This window comes from Protopterus annectens, chromosome 10.part0 (genome assembly GCF_019279795.1).
Source record: "Protopterus annectens isolate FY-2018-M chromosome 10.part0, PAN1.0, whole genome shotgun sequence".
In the NCBI taxonomy this organism is placed as follows: Eukaryota; Metazoa; Chordata; order Ceratodontiformes; family Protopteridae; genus Protopterus; species Protopterus annectens.
In genome coordinates, this window is record NC_056744.1 from 1,034,238,210 (window position 1) to 1,034,257,354 (window position 19,145).

Genomic DNA, 19,145 nt, shown 5'->3' on the forward strand with positions numbered 1-19,145 from the left:
CGTCTTCGATTTAACAACTGCACACAACTAAACCTTTATATTGGTAATGCCATTGCAAGATGTGGGCAAAGTCGGTTCTTCAAAACCTAACGTTTTAGTACAATCGTGCCAGTTTGGGCAACTAACAATGGTAGGCTTATCTACATTAAACTTTAAAATACTGCAGGGTAGATAATGGAATTTTAGTTAAAAAGTTCACGCCAAATCTTTAAATCCAGGTACAAAACTGATTGACTCTCTCTTTAACTCACCTGGCCCGCCTTCGTTGTAGAAGCATCATCACGTGGCTTCCCTTAGCAACGGGGACGTCATCAGCGCTTCCTTGCAGACAAGTGTACCAAAATACAGGGTTTCATTTTACAGCTAGATTCGTTGTCTGAAATTTGGATCTTGGGAGTCAAGTGCGTTGATCCCGTTGTCTGCTTGCTAATAATTTTAACTGCTTTCCCGTTCTGTGTCAATGAAATTAAAACGGACTGCTTCTTTCAAAAATGAGTCATCCGCACCCTGGGTAAGTAAAACAGGGTTGAGGTGAGGAGTGGGGGGTCGAGGGAAACGTTGTACTACTAAATAATACTGGGTACCGAGAAGGGGACCACGGACACTCAGTGCCATTCCTGTTACAGAGCTGCTCACAAAAGACATAAATGTAATAGGTTGTCAAAATTAGAACTGGATTTACAAACATCATTTAGAACTCAAGAGCTTCTCTTTTTTCAGAACTTGCGCAGCACGTTTTTTTAATGTTCGTTTTTCTTGTCCAAGGAAATCATAACGAAGACATTACGGCCTGTCACTTTTCATTTATTAAAAAAAACTTTCTGTTATTGTCTAAAGAGTTGTTACTTGGCCCTTGGAAATTTAACGTTACCCTTTGAAATGCAAAATGCATAGTGTTTTTTATAACTGCAAAATCATACAGTAGTGGACTGGGGCAGGAGCGTTGATGAATTTTGTCCTCTTAGACTTTATGTGTATTCTTTCTCATACCCAGTAAACTCTTAAGCTATTTGTAAGGTTTTGTATTATAGTCTCACAAACCGCAGACATACGGATGGTTGTTTATTTATTTTACCTTTGTTAACCGGGAGAGTCCGACTGGGCATTGATCCCCTTTTCATCAGAGGCCGGGGAGAAAAACTCCTCAAGATTAGTACATAAAATGCGTTAAGCCAAGTTATTAAAGTTCAGTACAGTAGAAAAGGAGTTGATTATACGAAAATACATTGAAAAATGAATATAATATGTAAAATAAGCATAGCATGAACAAACAATATACTACAGCGATATGTCAGAAATATACAATACAGTTGTAGGGCGTTCCTTTCAAAAGTGTGGTTACATCATTCATACAGTGATCAGTACAATAAATACAGTAAGCATAGCATGAACAAACAATATACTACAGCGATATGTCAGAAATATACAATACAGTTGTAGGGCGTTCCTTTCAAAAGTGTGGTTACATCATTCATACAGTGATCAGTACAATAAATACAGTAACACCAGTGCAGAATAACGAAAAGAGCTGTTTGAGTGTAGATAGTATGAGGTTATATGGTTGTAAATTGATTTTAGAATGGTTGAGTAAATATGTAAAGAGAATCATGTAGTTCCATTATGAGGGAGCTATCCAGGGTCTGAGCAATTACATATCCAGGACCCGTTTAAATGAGAGTGGAAGAGTTTTTTTTTAAGCTATTTTTGTTTTCTGTGGTCCTGATATCTAGGAGGATGGCATTCCATGCTTTTTTTTTTTTTTTTGCAACAGCAGTAGAGTAGAGAGAGTCACCAGAGCTATTTTTGCTTTTGGTTATGTCAACTAATACTTTGTTGGTGGATCAGTAGACGTTTGTTAGAATAGATGTTGAATAGGTCATGTAGTGCAGGAGTTCAAAGACTAAGCATAGTCATAATCACTAAATAATATCTGAAACATGCAGTGTTATAGAAATGAGTCTGTCTGTGCACTTTACATTTTAAATATGTCTTTACAAACTATATTTTAAATATTACAACACAGATGTGATAGAAGTTCAGGAGTGTAGCTAAGCCTCTGTGACTGACAAATTAATGTTTAAAAGTGCCGTATTTTGACTGGCATAAATAAACTGTGCTCAGTCCAGACACAGCCGTCAAAGAAACTAAGCATGTTACCAGTTGAGCAATTAAATACTTATAATATGAGAATTTTAATGTATATTCTGCATTTTAGTTGTAAGTTGAAGGCACAAGTTATAGAGAAAAGGAAGTCTTTTTTCGGGGTGGGGGGGGGGGGGGCAGCATGGAAGCTTGCAGTGCACTACAGATCAAAAATTGGGCCGCATCAATGTATAGGTTCCATTTTAATGTTATATGAGGCGTTTCCGAGTGGGTTGGAAAACATTTAGTAAACTTGTAGTGCATCTACATAATAAAAAATTCCCTGCTCTGTGTTAAAATAAATTGTCACATATTCAAATAATATTTTACTGAAGTTTTTAAATATCACAAAACTACATTAACATCAAGTAACAAACAAAATAAAAAATGAAACACAGACAGCTCTAAACTGCTATTTGCAATGTTAACATAAAAACATACTGTAAATAATAAACCAAAACAATTCAAGTCCTCCTTTGGAAACCCAGGAAAAAATGTCCCATAAAATTATAATTCTAAGATGTTGAATAACTATTATAAACTTGTGTGATATGACCCAATGAGAAATTAAAACAAAAGAACAGTAATATGTAAAGTAACAAAAAGAGAAAGAAGAAAGTTAGATCGTGAAATATTGTGATTTGTAGATAAAGTCAGTCACATTCAGATTCTACAACAAGTACAACTGAATGAATTTACAGTACTCTAAGCGCTCTAGGTGCAAACATCTAAAATATACAATTCACATTACTGCATTTAGACATTCCTACTACATAATGTTTATTGCTATATACTACTCTATACTAAATAAATCATGCTTAGAATATTTGCCCAACATTCCAAAAGGGTAGCTTTCTTTTACGACGATATGGTAAAGCTTAAACCCCTAGTTTTTTATAAACACAAAACAAATTTAAACCTAGGGTGAGCTTTTGGGAGAGCAGAAGACTCATATTTCAAGAAACTTGCCTAGCTGTACCGCAAGCATTAAAGTAGAAATTGTCACAAAGGTGAAAATTGATGGTTCCCTTTACCTGATTGAGTAGTTTGAGTAGTGGAATTGATAGACAGGGGAAAATACAATGGGAAGCAGAAAATAAGTATTGTATCCCATAGTTATCATTTAAAGATCCTAGTGAATTTTCCCTATTTTACACATTTAACATTTGAAAGGTACTATTCCACAATTGGAAGACTAAAGGAAGGGGATAATGGATATGAGTACTTTGTGTGCATTTTGCTGAGGTATCTGGCAATTATCTTAAGAAAGCTGTTTCTGATTAGCAAGGAATAAACAACACTTTGTGAAACTTTAGCTTAAGTTTTAAGATGTTATTGTTGTTCTTTAGACTTGTATAAAATTTACCATTTACATTACAGTTAAGTAATTTTATTGCAATCCAAAGTTTAAAATTAATTAAATTAGTAGACTTTGCAAGGTTCGCACTGGTTTTGCATTAAGGTATAATGAAACAGACTAAAGTCCGTTTCCAAATTAGGGTAGTTTGCAGCATGCTTTATGACATTGCTATAGAGAAATCTTTGCTAGTGCAAGATGGGGACATAGTCCTGCACCTTGTTTTGAATGCTCAAAATGCTGCCTAGTGGTACTTTGAGTGTGAGTAAATTCTGATTGTTTTTATATAGTTTATAATTAATTTTTATTTCACTGAATGACATTTATGTATTTTATGTGGCAGTAATTCTTAGATTTTAGTCTGTTTGTGTTCATATAACTTCAAATACAGTTGACTGCAATCCTAAAACATCATCAGGTTTGTGTATTTATGAAACTCAGTCATATTACCGTTTTGCTTAATTTCTCCATCTGACTTTCCATGGCCTGCTTTCCATCTGACCAGCGAGTATGCACTTTACAGTACATAAAAGTTTTACAATGTCCACTTCTAACATTCTTGCATTTTCTCTTTCCTTTTGTGACATCCCAGCCTTTTAGAGATAGCAGTTCCTAGACATTATAGCTGATATCTGGTTAAGCCATATTTAGTGCCGAAGTTGGAAAATAGCAGTCACATTGTACATAATCTTGGGTCTAGAAAAATCAAGTCCTGATGTTAGATATCTGTGGCATTTGGAGAATTTTGAATAGTTTTAATATATTAAACATTTTGTAATGTTGTATATTTGCAGATGTTCTGATACAAAAAAGATGAACATGCGTTATACCTTCCAGAGAGTGATTTCAGATGTTATTTTTATTGTATTGTAAATACAGTTTTGCTTCTGCAACATCATCATAAAGCAAGATGCATTTAGTTGGGAATTTAAATGCTTTGTCTTCTAGGCCAGTGGATAAGTAAGGCAAATATATCTCTGAAACTGTGAGCTGTAGAGATTAGAGCCTGCATTTTAACATGGGAATTAGCATATTTATTTTCTATAAAATAAAAGCTGTAAATATGTAGCTAGCGCAGTAGAGTTGGTTGTATGACAGAAATAGAGAACTGTAAAACTTACTAACTGAAACTTTCCTGTCCACCTATCACCCTCTTTCACTGAAAAAAAAATGCTGGTCTACTGCTGGGTTTACCTTCCTAGTTCATTTGAAGTTGGACATAGTCCAGAAAATTCGACTGGTCACTGTGTAATCTGTGTTACAGATTTCAGCTGGTGTACTGTTTCCTGTGTCTTTATGAAATTTAGCCTTCATTTTTTATCTTTAAGATGCTAAGCATAATCATAGTGTATAAAAACAAATGACAGCAACCATGATTTAGATTAATATAAAGTGAAGAGCTAAAATGGCTTTCAAAGACAAATTTCAGGTCAGGTGGTGATAGCTTTGTAGTGTCCCTGTGTGTGTTTTAAAATATTTTTCCAAGAAACACTTTCCAGTAGAGATAGCATTTGAGAGATCTCCAGAATGAGTCCTTTAGCTCACAAACTTGCATCAGGGAAGGTTGTAAATACCATAAATCATGCACCAGCTAGGCAGATGAATGCCTATGTGAAGTCTTCAAGTCCTAGAAACAACTAATAGCCTCTCACCTTATGACCTGAGTAAACTAACAGGGGGTCTAAGGCAGAAAAACTCTTGCAAACAGATATGGGTCAGAGCTGAAGAGACTTGAGTTGGAGGCCAGGCATATGGAACTAGAAGCAGCCAAGAAAATGAGGAGTCTAAAGCTGAGGAAAATGAACGGCAGAGGAGGCATGAGAGGGAAATGCTGACTCTTCGACAGAGTCATGGAGGTAATGGGGAAGGGAGTAACCGGACCCCAGAAGCACAAAAGGTCAGTAAATTTCTTCCACAGTTTAAAGAGGGGGATAATTTGGATAGCTTCATTCATATGTTTGAGCGGGTATGTAAACAGTATGAAGTTGACCAAGGGCTGTGGGTACGGTTCCTGGCCCCATTACTCCATGGTACAGCTGTAACTTCTTTAGCAAAAATGCATGACACTGACTGTTTTGATTATACTGCTGTAAAAAGACACTTGTTGGAATGTTTTAAGCAAACACCTGAAATGTATAGGAAAATGTTTTGTGAGCATAGACGCAAGGCAGATGAAAATGTATGTGAATATGTTGCTGAACTGACCACTTATTTTCATAGCTGGGTGACTGGATGTCAGGTCACCACTTTTGAAGGGCTGGCAAACCTTTTGGTAAGGGAACAAGCCCTTAGCACTTTGCCTGAGGACATGAGGATCTGCTTAGCTGATAGACAGTGTGCTACTTCAGAGGAATTGGGGAAGAAGGGAGACCTATACCTAGCAAGCAAGGCAGCCCTGCACAGGAAAGGGACCCCCAGTACTGCTCATGGGACTAAAGGAACCCATGGTGGGCAGCACAGACTGCCTCAACAGAGTCCACCAGTAGTGGGGGAAGCCACTAGTCCAGGTATACGTCCAGGACCTAGGATGAAATGTTTTGAATGCAACCAGTGGGGCCATGTGGCATACAGGTGTCCACCGAGGCAAGGTGGGGAAACAAAGGTGAGGGAGCCAGTAAGTGGCAAAGACAAAATGCCAATAGTAGGTTGTCTTGAGAAAAAAGGGGTATGGAACTACCATCCTGCAGATGTCTTGAGAGGGAAGGATTTGGATGAGAAAGTACCATGTACTTATGCAGTTAAAAGCAGTCAGGCTAGGAGACAAGCATGTGGGTCTGGTAGCCTGGAAGAGACCCAGACAGACTGCATACTTGCAGCCAGGACTGCTGAGGTGGTTACTTCAGGGAGTGAGCTACACTGTAGCAGTGAGACCGGATGTGAGCCACAGCTGCTTGTGGGTACTGATGTTCCCTTGGACAGAGTAACTGCGAAAGTAGAGGTGAGTAGTAGTACCCAGGCTGACAGTGAGGCACCACTGTCAGAGGATGCCAGACTTCCTGTGGAAGGGGAACTGGGAAGGGTTACAAGGAGATACTTGAGACAGGCTCACCTCTCAGACCCTACATTGCAAGGCCTGAGTCAGGTAGCTAGGAAGCCACCTGATTCTCAAGGGAAGGGGGAATCTGTATACTGGAACAAAGGGTATACGTCCAGGGCCTAGGATGAAATGTTTTGAATGCAACCAGTGGGGCCATGTGGCATACAGGTGTCCACTGAAGAGAGTGGACCCCTGAGGGGAGGGCTAGAAGGTGAGAGAGTACAGCAGTTGGTAGTGCCTATACCGTCTGGCACTTCTAGCCATAGCACATGATATTCCCTTTGCAGGTCATGTGGGCATAAAACGTACAAAGAGGCATATTATGTAAAACTTCTATTGGCCTGGAATTTCCAGAGATGTAACAGGGTACTGCAGGACCTGTGAGTAATGCCGAAAGGTAGGCAAGGCAGGAGACCAGGTGAGAGCTCCTTTGATGCCTTTGCCTGTGATTGCGGAGCCATTTCAGAGGGTAGCTGTGGATATTGTGGGTCCTCTGAGTACCCCAAGATCCATCTGGAAAAAGTATATCCTAGTGATTGTAGATTATGCTACACAATACCCTGAGGTAGTGGCTCTGTCCTCCATTGAGGCAGAGAAGGTGGCAAATGCTTTGCTATAGATTTTCAGCAGGGTAGGTTTTCCAAAAGAAATACTGTCTGAGAGAGGTGCCAGTTTTATGTCAGACCTGCTGGCTTGTCTGTGGAAGTCCCGTGATGTGAAGCACGTGAAGACCACCCCCTACCATCCCCAGACTAATGGTCTTGTTGAGAGGTTAAACTCTACAATCAAGTCCATGCTACAGGCATTTGCAGATCAGTTTAAGAGGGAGTGGGATAAATATTTGCCCCATCTGTTGTTTGCTTACAGAGAGGTTCCCCGGGAATCCACAGGTTTTTCACTCTTTGAGTTGCTGTATGGGCATAGGGTGAGGGCACCTCTAGATTTAATTCGAGATGAGTGGGAAGGTAAGTGTGAGCCTCATAAGGAGTCTGTTGTGGCATATGTCCTGAACCTCAGGACAAGGCTCAAGGAACTCATGGGCCTGGCCCAGGAGAACCTAGCAGAATCCCAACAACAGAAAAAAGGTGTGGTATGACAGGAATGCTCGAGCTAGAGAGTATGCTGTAGGGCAGCAGGTGATGGTTCTCATTCCTGTCAGACACAACAAGTTGCAGGCAGCTTGGGAGGGACCCTACAAGGTGGTAAGAAAGGTAAGTGATGTTAACTACATGGTGGAAGTGCTAGGCAGACAGCAGGGGCACAAATTGTACCATGTTAACGTGATGAAACCTTACCATGATAGGGAGGTCCTTGTGCTGTGCATTTGCAGTGGATTGCAGGAGGAGTATGAGAGAAATCTTGTGACTGATCTCCTCAGTGAGGCCCGGGCTGGCACCTCAGTGGAAGGGGTAGCCATGTCCCAGCAGCTATCTCCTACCCAGGTCCCAGAAATCCGAGTAGTGTTACAGGAGTTTGGGGGCATGTTCACCGGGAAACCAGGGAGCACCCACCTGGTGCAGCACCAGGTGGATACAGGACCCCAAAGACCTGTCAGGCAGGCCCCTTATAGGGTGCCTGAGAGAGTCAAACAGACTTTGAGGGAAGAGGTACAGGAGATGTTGGAACTAGGGGTGATTCAGGAGTCCAACAATCCCTGGGGCTCCCCAGTGGTGTTGGTGCCAAAGAAGGATGGCAGCAACATGTTCTGTGTGGATTACAGGAAATTAAATAGTCACACAGAGTCAGATGCTTACCCCATGCCTAGGACAAATGAGGCCCTAGAGCAGCTGGGTGGGGCTAAGTATCTTACAACCATTGATCTTACCAAGGGTTACTGGCAGGTGCCCTTGACTCCCAGTGCTAGAGAGAAGTCATCCCTTGTGACTCCTTTTGGCTTGTATGAGTTCACAAAGATGCCCTTTGGGATAAAGAATGCTCCAGAGGCTGGTAGATCATATCTTAGCAGGAGCAGTAGGGTTTGCCCTTGCTTACATGGATGATATTGCTATCTACAGCCATTCCTGGCAAGAGCACCTTCAGCATGTCAGAGAGGTGCTGGGCAGACTACAGAGGGCAGGGCTGACTATTAAGACAACCAAATGTCACTTTTGTTATTACACAATGTTCTTAAGGGTTTAACATTACTTTCAGAAAGTTATTAATACATTGATTACATCTGTAGTCTATAAATTTCCTAAATTCAGATTCACACATTTTTTTCAAATGCAATCAATAGTACAGAAAGGGGGGAGGGTTGAAAGTACTTGATCTACGTATTACATTTCTCAACAGTTCATTGTTTTCTTGCCCAAAAGTTATCTTTAAGTTTAATTTTTCTCAAATATACCTTTAAGTCAATAATTAAATCTTCAGTATGAGTTACAGTGGTTGGAACAAAATTAAAACACTTACAAAAAAAGGTCACCATGTACATTGTCACAAACAATGTCAGAATAGTTAAAAACTTTAAAATCACCTCTGTTGATTTTTGTTATTCTGGGTCCAGCATTCGCCTCATCCCCACGATTCATATCCTCGTTAAATAATGACAACTTTTAATTCCTCATCCTGTGAGGAAAATTCCCTCTCTGTCTCTAGTTTCAATAATTCGCCTTCTGCTGATTTTGCTGCACCTGCGTGTTGTTCATTTGGTTCCTCAGTCTCTCCGAACGCCTTGGAAAAAACTGATTTGGAGGGGGAGTAACTTCCTCTATTACATCCTCTTCTAGAAGATCATCTTTAGATAATGATTTTTATGTCACAAATTAATTTTAAATAATTATTGGTTGTAATGTCTCATGTACTTGATGTAGAGGAATATTTAAATGCTGTTCCTTTGGTGTGAACTTTATTCTTTGTTTTAAACATTTTTTTTTTATTTTATTAAAAATAATAAAACAACATTAAATTACAGTCATTAACAGAGAAACAAAGAGAAACTATATACAACATCCATAACAAAGACCTGCATTGTTATATATACATTCAGGAAATCAGTCAGTTAATATTTCTGTAGTAGAGAATGTAATTTTTCCGAAGCAATTAATCTATGTGTTGTGTTTTTTGTCATCAGCTTTATAGTTGCAATTTCTTTATCACACAATGACTTGGCTAAATAGATAAATTCATTGTTAAAAGAGCGAGGAGAATTAGTTTTCCACATTGTTGTCAGCTTTTCTTGCAACTAACTGGATCAACCACAATATATGTACTTGTGTTTTGGGTATAACCTCTGGAATGGGCACATTAAGTAAGATAAGAGATGCAGAAATCACACATTTATCATTCCACAGTGCATTACAGACATTCCTGAATTCACTCCAAAATAAAGTTCACATCTTACAGGTAATAGTCATATGTTGCCAATCAGCATTTTCTGTACTGCATCTCCAACATTTCAAATAATTTCTTATACATATTAGCAATTTTTTGTGGTGTCAGGAAGCATCTATGGAGAAATTGTAATCTATATTTAAAAGTGAGATAGGTCTATAGGATGTATGTTCTTTATCAGGTTTTAATATAGGTGATACAAGTGAGTATTTCCATGAAGGAGGGGTAATAAACCTACTCTTGATTTCGTGGAATGCATTTAATAACATTTTTAGTATACTATCTGTGAAGATTTTGTAGATTTTAGGGGTTAGGCCATCTAATCCTGGTGCTTTATTAGTTTTTAGATGTTATGTTGTCCTATCTTGCCTTCATTCTTGATGGTTGGGTTCAGAACCAAGCATTGGTTCTGACTCAGCCGCATACTAAAGCTCGAGAGCTTTCACTGGCTCGAGGCTATACCCTATCCCAAGATGCCTAGCGACTGTTACCCAGATCTCGTTCTCCACTCAATGCATTGGGGTTGCTTTTTCTCTGGCTCAGGCTAAGTTTTGTCTTTTTGCCATTTTATTGAAATTTTTCTGTCAACTTCTTAGTACTTTAACCTTGTTTGAGTTAGCTTAATCTTTTGGTGGTTTTTGAGTGTTGTTGGTTTTCTGCATTTTTTTTTTCTTCTGGTGCTTCTATGTAGGCCATCGTCCCCTCTCAGGCCTTTTTTTCCCCTTACCCGGCTGATTTTGCTTCCTTTTTCTACGAATCCGTTTAAGTTAGAGCATTCTTCTTTTTTAGCCCGTTTCTGTTAGAGGGCTCTCCTGTCCCCTTCCTTTCTCATTAATCTTTAAAAAGTTTCACAGTTTAACTTAGAGGTGTCTCCTCAGGTTAGAGACCTAACCCGCCCCCCCAAAACAAAAAAAAAAACACTTGGTCTTTTTTCTCTTATTGTGTGATTTACCTTTGGTGTTGATTACCTTTAAGTTGTGTGATTTTCGTAGCACTAGTGACTGGTTGTGACGTTTTTGCTATGATGTTTAAGGATTCAACCAAAGAGACTAGACAGTCCAGTTTCAAGAAGTGTGATTCTTTCACACAAAAAATGTCTGTAACAGACAGGCAGACAAGTTGTGTGTATTGTTTAGGAGCTGTTCATCTGCAGGATTCCTGTTCTATATGCCATGGCTTTAGCTCAAGGGTCCTGCAGGAATGGAGAAACAAGCTGATAGTCAAGGGTTTATCAAGTTGATAGCCAGGGGGTTTATTGAAAGGGCCTTTTGAGATGACTGTGGAAGGGAATCAGGCCTCAAAATCCTTTGATAGGTCCTCAAAAAAATCATATTCGTCAGTTCCAAGTTCTGAGCTGATGGAGAGACATGAAAAACAAGTATCTTTGGATCCGAAGTCTGTCGGATCTGAGAAGTCTAACTCTCCCTTGGTTCCTCCTGTGTCATTGGAACCATCTCGGAGCCAAAAAAGGAGCCAGTCCGCTCGGTGCCACAGTCTCCTTTGCTGCAATCTGTGGCTGGTAGCCACAAGTCATCCACCCATTCCTCTCAGTCTTCCAGGAGCTTATCAGACGATGATGTGGAGCGGGTGGTTAGGAGGTTGCTTCGGATGCCGGCCCTTGCAAAAATTCTCTCTAGCACAGCCCTGCAGGATGTGGAGCCGACTACTGAATCTGCTTTACCTTCCATTCCTCCTCCGACTCAGGCAAGTTCGAAGCCAGAGTGCCTGGAGGTCATTGTGGTGGAACCATCGTATCCAGTTACCACCCCTGGTATCTTGGTTCCGACATCTGCTCCGATCTCGTTGATGTTGTCTTCCATTGAGGGATCTAGGGGCCGACACTCCCTCATCAGTTCCGGGAGGGAGAGTCGAATCGGACCCTTGTCGTATCTGACTCTCCCACTCAGTGTTTTGGTGCAGGTGAGTTCGACACCCACATCAGCCTTGGAGCCATCCTCCTTGGTGCGGGGGAGGTCTCCCCATTCATCAGAGCTGGAGGCTCTCTCGGGCCAGGATCATGGTGCTTTTGAGGTCATGAGGAGTATGCTTTCCTTAGAGACTGCTCCACACTCGGCTCCTGCTACTCTTCCCCCAAAAGGGTCAGTGTCAACCACTACACCATTCCTCATGTCCAAGGGTAGAGAACCAATGCTCCAGTATGCCCCAATGGGTGAGACCCTCTCTTCTGAAACCCCAGAGTGTCCGTCTGAGGAGGTCCCTCGGAAGAGAACTTGTAAGAGGAAACACCTAGACTCCCCTGAGTCTGTCACGTCGGATACTGACTTAGAGGATTCATAAGGGTCCCCATGGTCACTCTTTGAGGATGTTTCCTTTTCAGACATCTTAAAGATCCTGAAACAGAGAGGTGAATGGAAGACCCTTTCCCCTTCTGAAGGTGAGTCTGTAGACCTGGAGGCATTTGGCTCTCGACCCTCCACCTCTTGGGTGTCTCCGTCTTTCGACCAGCTCCTTGGTGTAATCTGTTGAAAGGCGTGGGACTCTCCAGAGTCAGTGGAACCAGTTCTGAGGAGGCCCAACACATTTATTACAGCCCTGGAGGACAAACAATTTCTAACTAAACGTGTCCCAGTAGATGCTGTGGTGATGGCGGCGGCCACCAAGAAGCATTAGCTGAAACATCTTCATCTGTCCATCCACCGAATAAGGAGTCTCGAAAGATGGACAAATATGGGAAGCGTATGTTCTCTTCAGCAGCCTTTACCCTTGGGTTGCTGAATTATTTATCCCACTTTACTCGACTTTAGAGGGATCTCCTGGATGTTGGAGTGCCTTCTGTGTGGAGTCTGCATGTCCTCCCCGAGGTCGAGTGGCCTCCAAAAGACATGCATGAATCGATGTGCCTTCACTGAAGGTTGGGCATCGGGCTGGCAACTCGGCACCATAAAAAATCTACTGCCAATCATTAGCGGACTGGAGTTCCGCTGTGGCGACCCCTAACTGGGAAAAGCCAAAAAGACAAAACAATATTTAGAAATAAGTATTTATATGTTAGCGTTGTTTAATGTATTAAATAATATTTAGGTATTTGAAATGATTTCCTAAAGACTTCATAATATAAGTTAGTGAGAACATTTGTTATGGACAAAGTTTCTGTGATTAAAGAAAACTGTTTAACATTACATACATTTGTTACCTTCCTCATGGAACCTGATGTTCCTGGCTTAATATGTTTAACATATAAGCCACAAAATTGTCAACTCATAAAAGGTCTTTCGGCTTTTCCAGGTTAGGCCTCGCCAGAGCGGAACTCTGGTCTGCTCATGATTGGCAGTGGCTTTTTACGGTGCCAAGTTTCCAGCCAGACGCCTAACTTTCAAAGAAGGCACTCGACCGCTGGGAAGACATGCAGACTCCACACAGAAGGCACTCCAGCCAAGATTCGAATGGGAGAACCTCTTGCTGTGAGGCAACAATGCTAACCGCTGCACCAAAAAGATTTACTGCTACTGCAGATTTGGTAGTTAATTCAAGAAGGAAGGCGACGAAAGGAGCAGCATATGGAAAAGACAAAAAAACTAGACTATTTCTTTTTGTTCGTTAAGGAGGTTAGAAGGATAAATCAAAATTAATGTTACATATATTAAGTATTTTATAACGTTAAATGTCTGACCTCCAGATTGAAATTTGGTGTTGTACTATAGGTTATTATCTTTCATTGAAATAAAGACTCTCCAGGATATATTATGTGTTGGTATGTATGATCACAAAAAAAAAAAAAAACATTTAGAATGGGTAAGAGAAGAATGTAGAGTACTAGAGTTCATATATACATACAGCTGTAAGATCAGAAGTTGTTTTTTTTCCTAATCCAGAGGTATACACACACATACATACGTAGCTGTACATATGCTTACAGTTTTAGCAATTAATGCAATGCTCAAGCCATTTGAAGAAGTCTGGTTATAAGTGTTCCCTTAGTTACAATTAAATGCTGAGGCAGAGACGACTGCAGTAGTCCAATCTTTGAAAATGTCACCATACCTGATTTCATGTTTAAAATCCAATTTTATTCCTTTAAACCATGAATGATAACTTGTTAAGCGTGTTTTCAGCCTTCTTGGAGCTTCCTGAAGCTTTCTGATTGGTCTAGCTGGTCCGGAAGTGAAAAGAGAGTTCAGAGGTTAATTTTCACTTCCTGAATGCCATTGCTGCGTGTTCTACATGGAGTGAAGCTTTTAGGAAGGTTATATGGGTGCGAGCTTGTTTCAGAAAGTTCCACAAGGGTATTTCAGGTATGAAAGCGGGAATATTACTCTGAGAATGAAGCTTTTTGACTAAAATGCTCGCAGATGCACGTAGTTTGCTGCATTTTATTTATATAGCCATTTTTTTAAGTGCTATAAAGTTAGTTTAAAATGGAAAGCAACCAGGTTCACAAATCTATTATTTTCTATGTAGTACAGTTGTCAAAACCCATTTCATGTAGTAAACACCACCAAATGTACCAAAATAAGTTGTTTTTACACAGTACTTTCAGATAGACATAATAATAAAGGCAAAAAGTTATTTGCAGTCTAATTAGAGAGTGGTGTCCTAGTTCTTTTAAATGAGAGTCCTTTTGTATAAGAACAGAGCCAGACAGTAGCTATTTAAAGCATGAAGGACCAGAATGAGATATTGCTGGTTATGATTAGTAAAATATTATGGTCATAAGAGATCAACACTTTCTAAGGTTTAACTAATTCAGCTAATAAATCAATATTGCTTTCTATTAATAGATTATATTACAAAGTCATTAAAGTTGGTGAAGTCATAAGTAGTATAGCAATTTACATTGTTTTTTAAGTAAATGATCCTGGGAGATGTAAAATAATTTGTTAAAATAGGAGAAAGTTAAAAAGGTATTTTATTGAGTTATTGTCTCCGTATTTTTTTCCTTCACAGACCAATCAGTTTTAGTTGCTTGTCTTTTTTAAAGTGGAAGTGGTATCCATGTGTTCTTCTGTGACAATTAAGTTTTCTTCTTTATAAAAGTATTAACTTCTTCAGTGGTTTCCTTTTTCCTTCTGGAAGGCAGAGTCTTATCTTGGCAGGGTATATCAGTTGTATCTTGATGCCAGCTTGTTTTAGTGATTTAATGAGAGGAATGAAAGCTTTTCTTTTTGTTATGACAGCTGAGGAATAATCATTGTCAAATCTTATTATCTGGTCATTTATTTTCAAAGGAGAAAGAGCCCAAGCAGATTTTAAGATGAGATCCTTATGCTGGCTAGAAATTAATTTCACAATGATTGACTATGGGTGGATATTTTTGCTAGTAGAAGGAATTGCAGATAAAGATCTATGGGCTCTTTTGATACCGAAAGAAAGAGCCTCTGGTAAATTTGAGGTTTTAAAAAATTCACTGTGTTGTCTCCTTCCATTCCCTCTGGTATGCCGTAAGTTCTTATGTTGTTCCTTCTAGACCGGTTTTCTAAATCATCAGTTTTGCTGATGAGTTTGGTATTTTGTTGTAGAAGGAGTTCAGTATTTTCCCCTTCTATTAGTCTGCAGTCAGTGTCAGAAATGTACCCTTCCAGTGCTGCTATTTGAATTTTTTATTTTAACATGTCACTTAGTAATAGTAATTCAATCTGCTTGTTGAATCTTCTTTAGTCTTACCTACTTTATGGTCCAGTTTGTCTATTTTTAGCATTAAGTCCTGGATATTTGTGAGAATTGAATTTAGTTCCTTTTTCAATAGAGTTCTCCTGCTGGGTGGATTTAAGAAGACTCATCTTTTGTCAGTTGTAGTTCTCTCCTTCTTCTTCTGTTAACTTTGACAGGAAAATATAAAAGTAGTAAGTTAAAAAATACACCAGTAAGGAGCTTGAGGCTTTTAGATTGTGGATCTGTTATTTTGGTATTATTTTTGGTGATTTTTCCAAATAATTCATGTCAGTAGGTTTGTACTACTGCAGAGCAGAAACATTGTTCTGCCTTTAGCTTGCCATCCAAGCCACAGCCCCATGTGAACTTTATTCTGATGAAGTCTCTGTTATAGGCTGACGAAAGCGCTTAATGTATTGTGCTTTTTATTTTAAATAAATGCGGTGACTTTACTAGAGAACAGCTCCATGCTATTTTCTGCTGTTTGTACCTTTCAAGATAAATTCCACCCAGGATACTGTAATGTGATATCTTTATGGTGTTTTTCTGAGCATGTTTTCCACAGTTTGAAATTTGACAAGAGCAGTGATTGCAAGCCTAAGTAAAGTGTTCATCACTGGTAATGATTCCCTTCTTCCAAAAGTTTTGAATCGCCATATCCATTCATCAGGGCCTTGTATCTGGCATTCAGGCTACCTCTACAGTGCAGGAGAGTAAAAACTGGAAATTGCCTATCTTTTTGGATCACATAGCTTGGCTTATATGACAGACCCCTTTACTTGGATTTACATGGCATCAACACCCTGTTGTGCAGAAATGACACTGATTTATAGAACTCTGATAGCTATAATGACAGTATCCAGCAGTCTGTTAGTGGCTTGAGAGAAAAAAAATGTATGAAGTGTAATAAAATCACAAATGTAATGTTTACTACATCAGGAAGGAGAAGAAAAACCCATTTTAACTGGTAAACTAGATCTGGAGGGAATAGATAGTTGACGGGGTCAGCTACTTCAAACATTTGGGATTTTGGTTAGACTCTGCAATTACTATGAAGTGTCAGCTTGAGCATTTTGTCATTGATTTCAATAGGCAAGTAAATATGTGCCTGCAATTCTAAAGGAACCTCAGTCCTGTGGCCAGAAGAGCAAACAGAGTAGGAATTTTTATGCTGCAGCTGGAGTATTCTCTCTCCCATCCCATGGGTATCCACAGTTTTGATAGTTAATTCCAAATTGTCACAGCTATGCAAATGAAAATCTGCAGATTCTTTTTCCTAGCAACTCCTCTGCAATGAAAGAATACCAGTGTATAGTTACTGATTTTTGCCCCATTTGCTGAGAGAGTTGATTTTGCCATCTGTATTTTATTTTTGTATGCCTCATGTCCTCCCTTGACTGCTGTCACCTATTTTACTAATGATCTCTGACAAATACTACAGTACTTGGTTCAGTGGAAATGATGCCACTAATTTTAGCTGTCTTATAACTTGCCTAAATGTTAGGGATCTTGCTATATCAGTGCTTGACCTATCAACTTAGAACTTGTTTCAGTTTGTTGTTTGAGAATAATTTTAGATTACTTTTCTTTGGCTGCACTTCTCCTGCATCTTAAATATAGAGCTGTGTATATGTTGTTCATTTGGACTGGTTAAGGCAAAGAACCACTAGCATGTTTTGTCTTGTACTATTGTAGGTTCTCATAGTATCCAGGTGTGTACCAATTGAATCTGATCAAGCCATTTAGTCAGTTAGTAATTCAAGCTCATTTCTGAAAACTGGTATTTGTGCCTAGTGTCCTTAAACAGTAAACATTAATATAATAAAGAAAAATTATAAGCAGCCCAATTTTTGTACTTAAAGTTACTGTTGCATTAATATCCTATCCAGCTTGAAATATAACATTTTCTGAGATGACATGCCTAGTTTTGTTGCAGACTGCTTTGTCTAGTCTTGGTCCCAAATTGTGGGAAACTCACTTATTTTCTTAAAGATCATTCCTTTTACCTCATTTTCATTTACAAATAAAAGCACATTTTAAGACTCTAGGAAAATGCAACTTCTGTATCTCTGGTCATACAACTTAACCTCTTCATTTCTTTCTTCTGTCTGCATACCTTGCTCTGACTCTGTCTTTGTGATTCTTTAAGAATGCCAACTCTAGGACCACTCTATATTTATTACACATATATACTGTGCTTTTTCAATCACTTTGAATATAATGTCATTTATCAATTGCCTTTATACCTTCCAGCCAACTATGATAGTCACTTTCTATATAATGCATGCAGGGCCGGCCTTAGCTGAAACGGCATCCTAGTCGAAGTACTGGTCTGGCACCCCTTAAGCCCCACCCAAACCATACTTAAGGAACACCCCTATTTGAGCCACACCCAGAGATGGGTCACTCCCACCAAAGGTACTCCAGTTCTTTCAATTTTAAAGAGTATTACTGGTGGAAAGAGATGTGTACATTTTGTTTGTACAAGGTGGGTGAAGGCCAACATATACAGTTGTGAGAATAAACCTAAGTCTGGCTAAAGGGCTGTCTGTAAATTATGGGAAGTCTTCATGGCTGGCACACAAAGTATTATTTCCATCAGGAATGGCAGTTCAGGTCTGTTATTTAGAATGTCTCTGGAATGAGCATCTCAGAAAATGTTCATCACAGCTCTCAACCATTTATATCCTGAATCAAGAGATAAATCCAGAACTAATCAGGGGCTAATAAGAGACACGGTTTAAAATATTAGTCCTGTAATCATTACTGTACCTGTCACCCTCTAAGAGCAAGAAAGCTGGACAAAGCCATAGATAAAAATGGGACAACGGCCCAAAGATAGGGGCAATTTTTAAACCTGGCCCTTACAGGCTTAGAAAGTTGATAGAATTCATCTTCTGTAGGGTATGAAGTCTGAGACTCAAATGTCTGTCATTATTTTCTAACTTCAGTCTTTGATGATTTGCCACTAATTTGCCAGAACCATAACCTGCTTGCTAGTGTTTGTCATGGATTGCTTCACTGACTTACTGATAATAAAGACGTCCATGACAACACAATGGACCTAGATGTAATATCTTATTTGGACCAACATATGTTTTACAATTACTGGAGGTTCTGAGCTAACATGAGCCCTTTGTCAGGAATTCAATAAAAAGTATTACATCACATCTGTGTTGCAGTGCTTTGTGCTGTCAGTGGACCAGCACAGCAGTGCTTATTTTTTTCTGCCAACGACTTGTATATTGATTGATGTGGCTATAATTGATGTCAACATTTCTAATTTTGCCTGCATATTTTATATGGACTCAAGATTATTTTGATTTTTTGGCTGTTTTACATAAATGACTTACTACAGACTAACTGGCATTTGACTGTTCTGCTGTACTGCATATCAAGTCCCTATATCTGTGTTCTGATTGGAATTGTGTGATTGGAGAAATGCTAGCTGCAGGGAAGGCACAGTACTGTACTGCTGAGGACTCCCTTTGTGCATCTGAATGTGATTAGGTAGTAACACAATGTGTTGATGTGTGGTAATCCACAGATCAGCACAAAAAGGGAAGTGGAGTAAAACTAAATGTAAATGTGAAGTGGAATTTTTAGTCTGTTTTTATTTCATTTTCTGTTTTTATTTCACTTTGTTCTTGGGATTTTGAAACAGTT

General features: G+C 39.3%; 1 protein-coding gene across 4 annotated transcripts in view; it reads left to right on the forward strand.

The window, feature by feature from the left end:
• The first annotated feature begins 303 nt into the window (after window positions 1–303).
• ERICH3 (glutamate rich 3) overlaps window positions 304–19,145 on the forward strand; it is a 1,772,788-nt gene continuing 1,753,946 nt past the window's right edge. For all 4 annotated transcript variants that reach the window (XM_044085800.1, XM_044085803.1, XM_044085802.1 and 1 more), the window contains exon 1: window positions 304–511. In XM_044085800.1, the coding sequence (XP_043941735.1) occupies window positions 492–511 (20 nt within the window). In that variant the 5' untranslated portion in view covers window positions 304–491. The remainder of the gene's footprint in view (window positions 512–19,145) is intronic.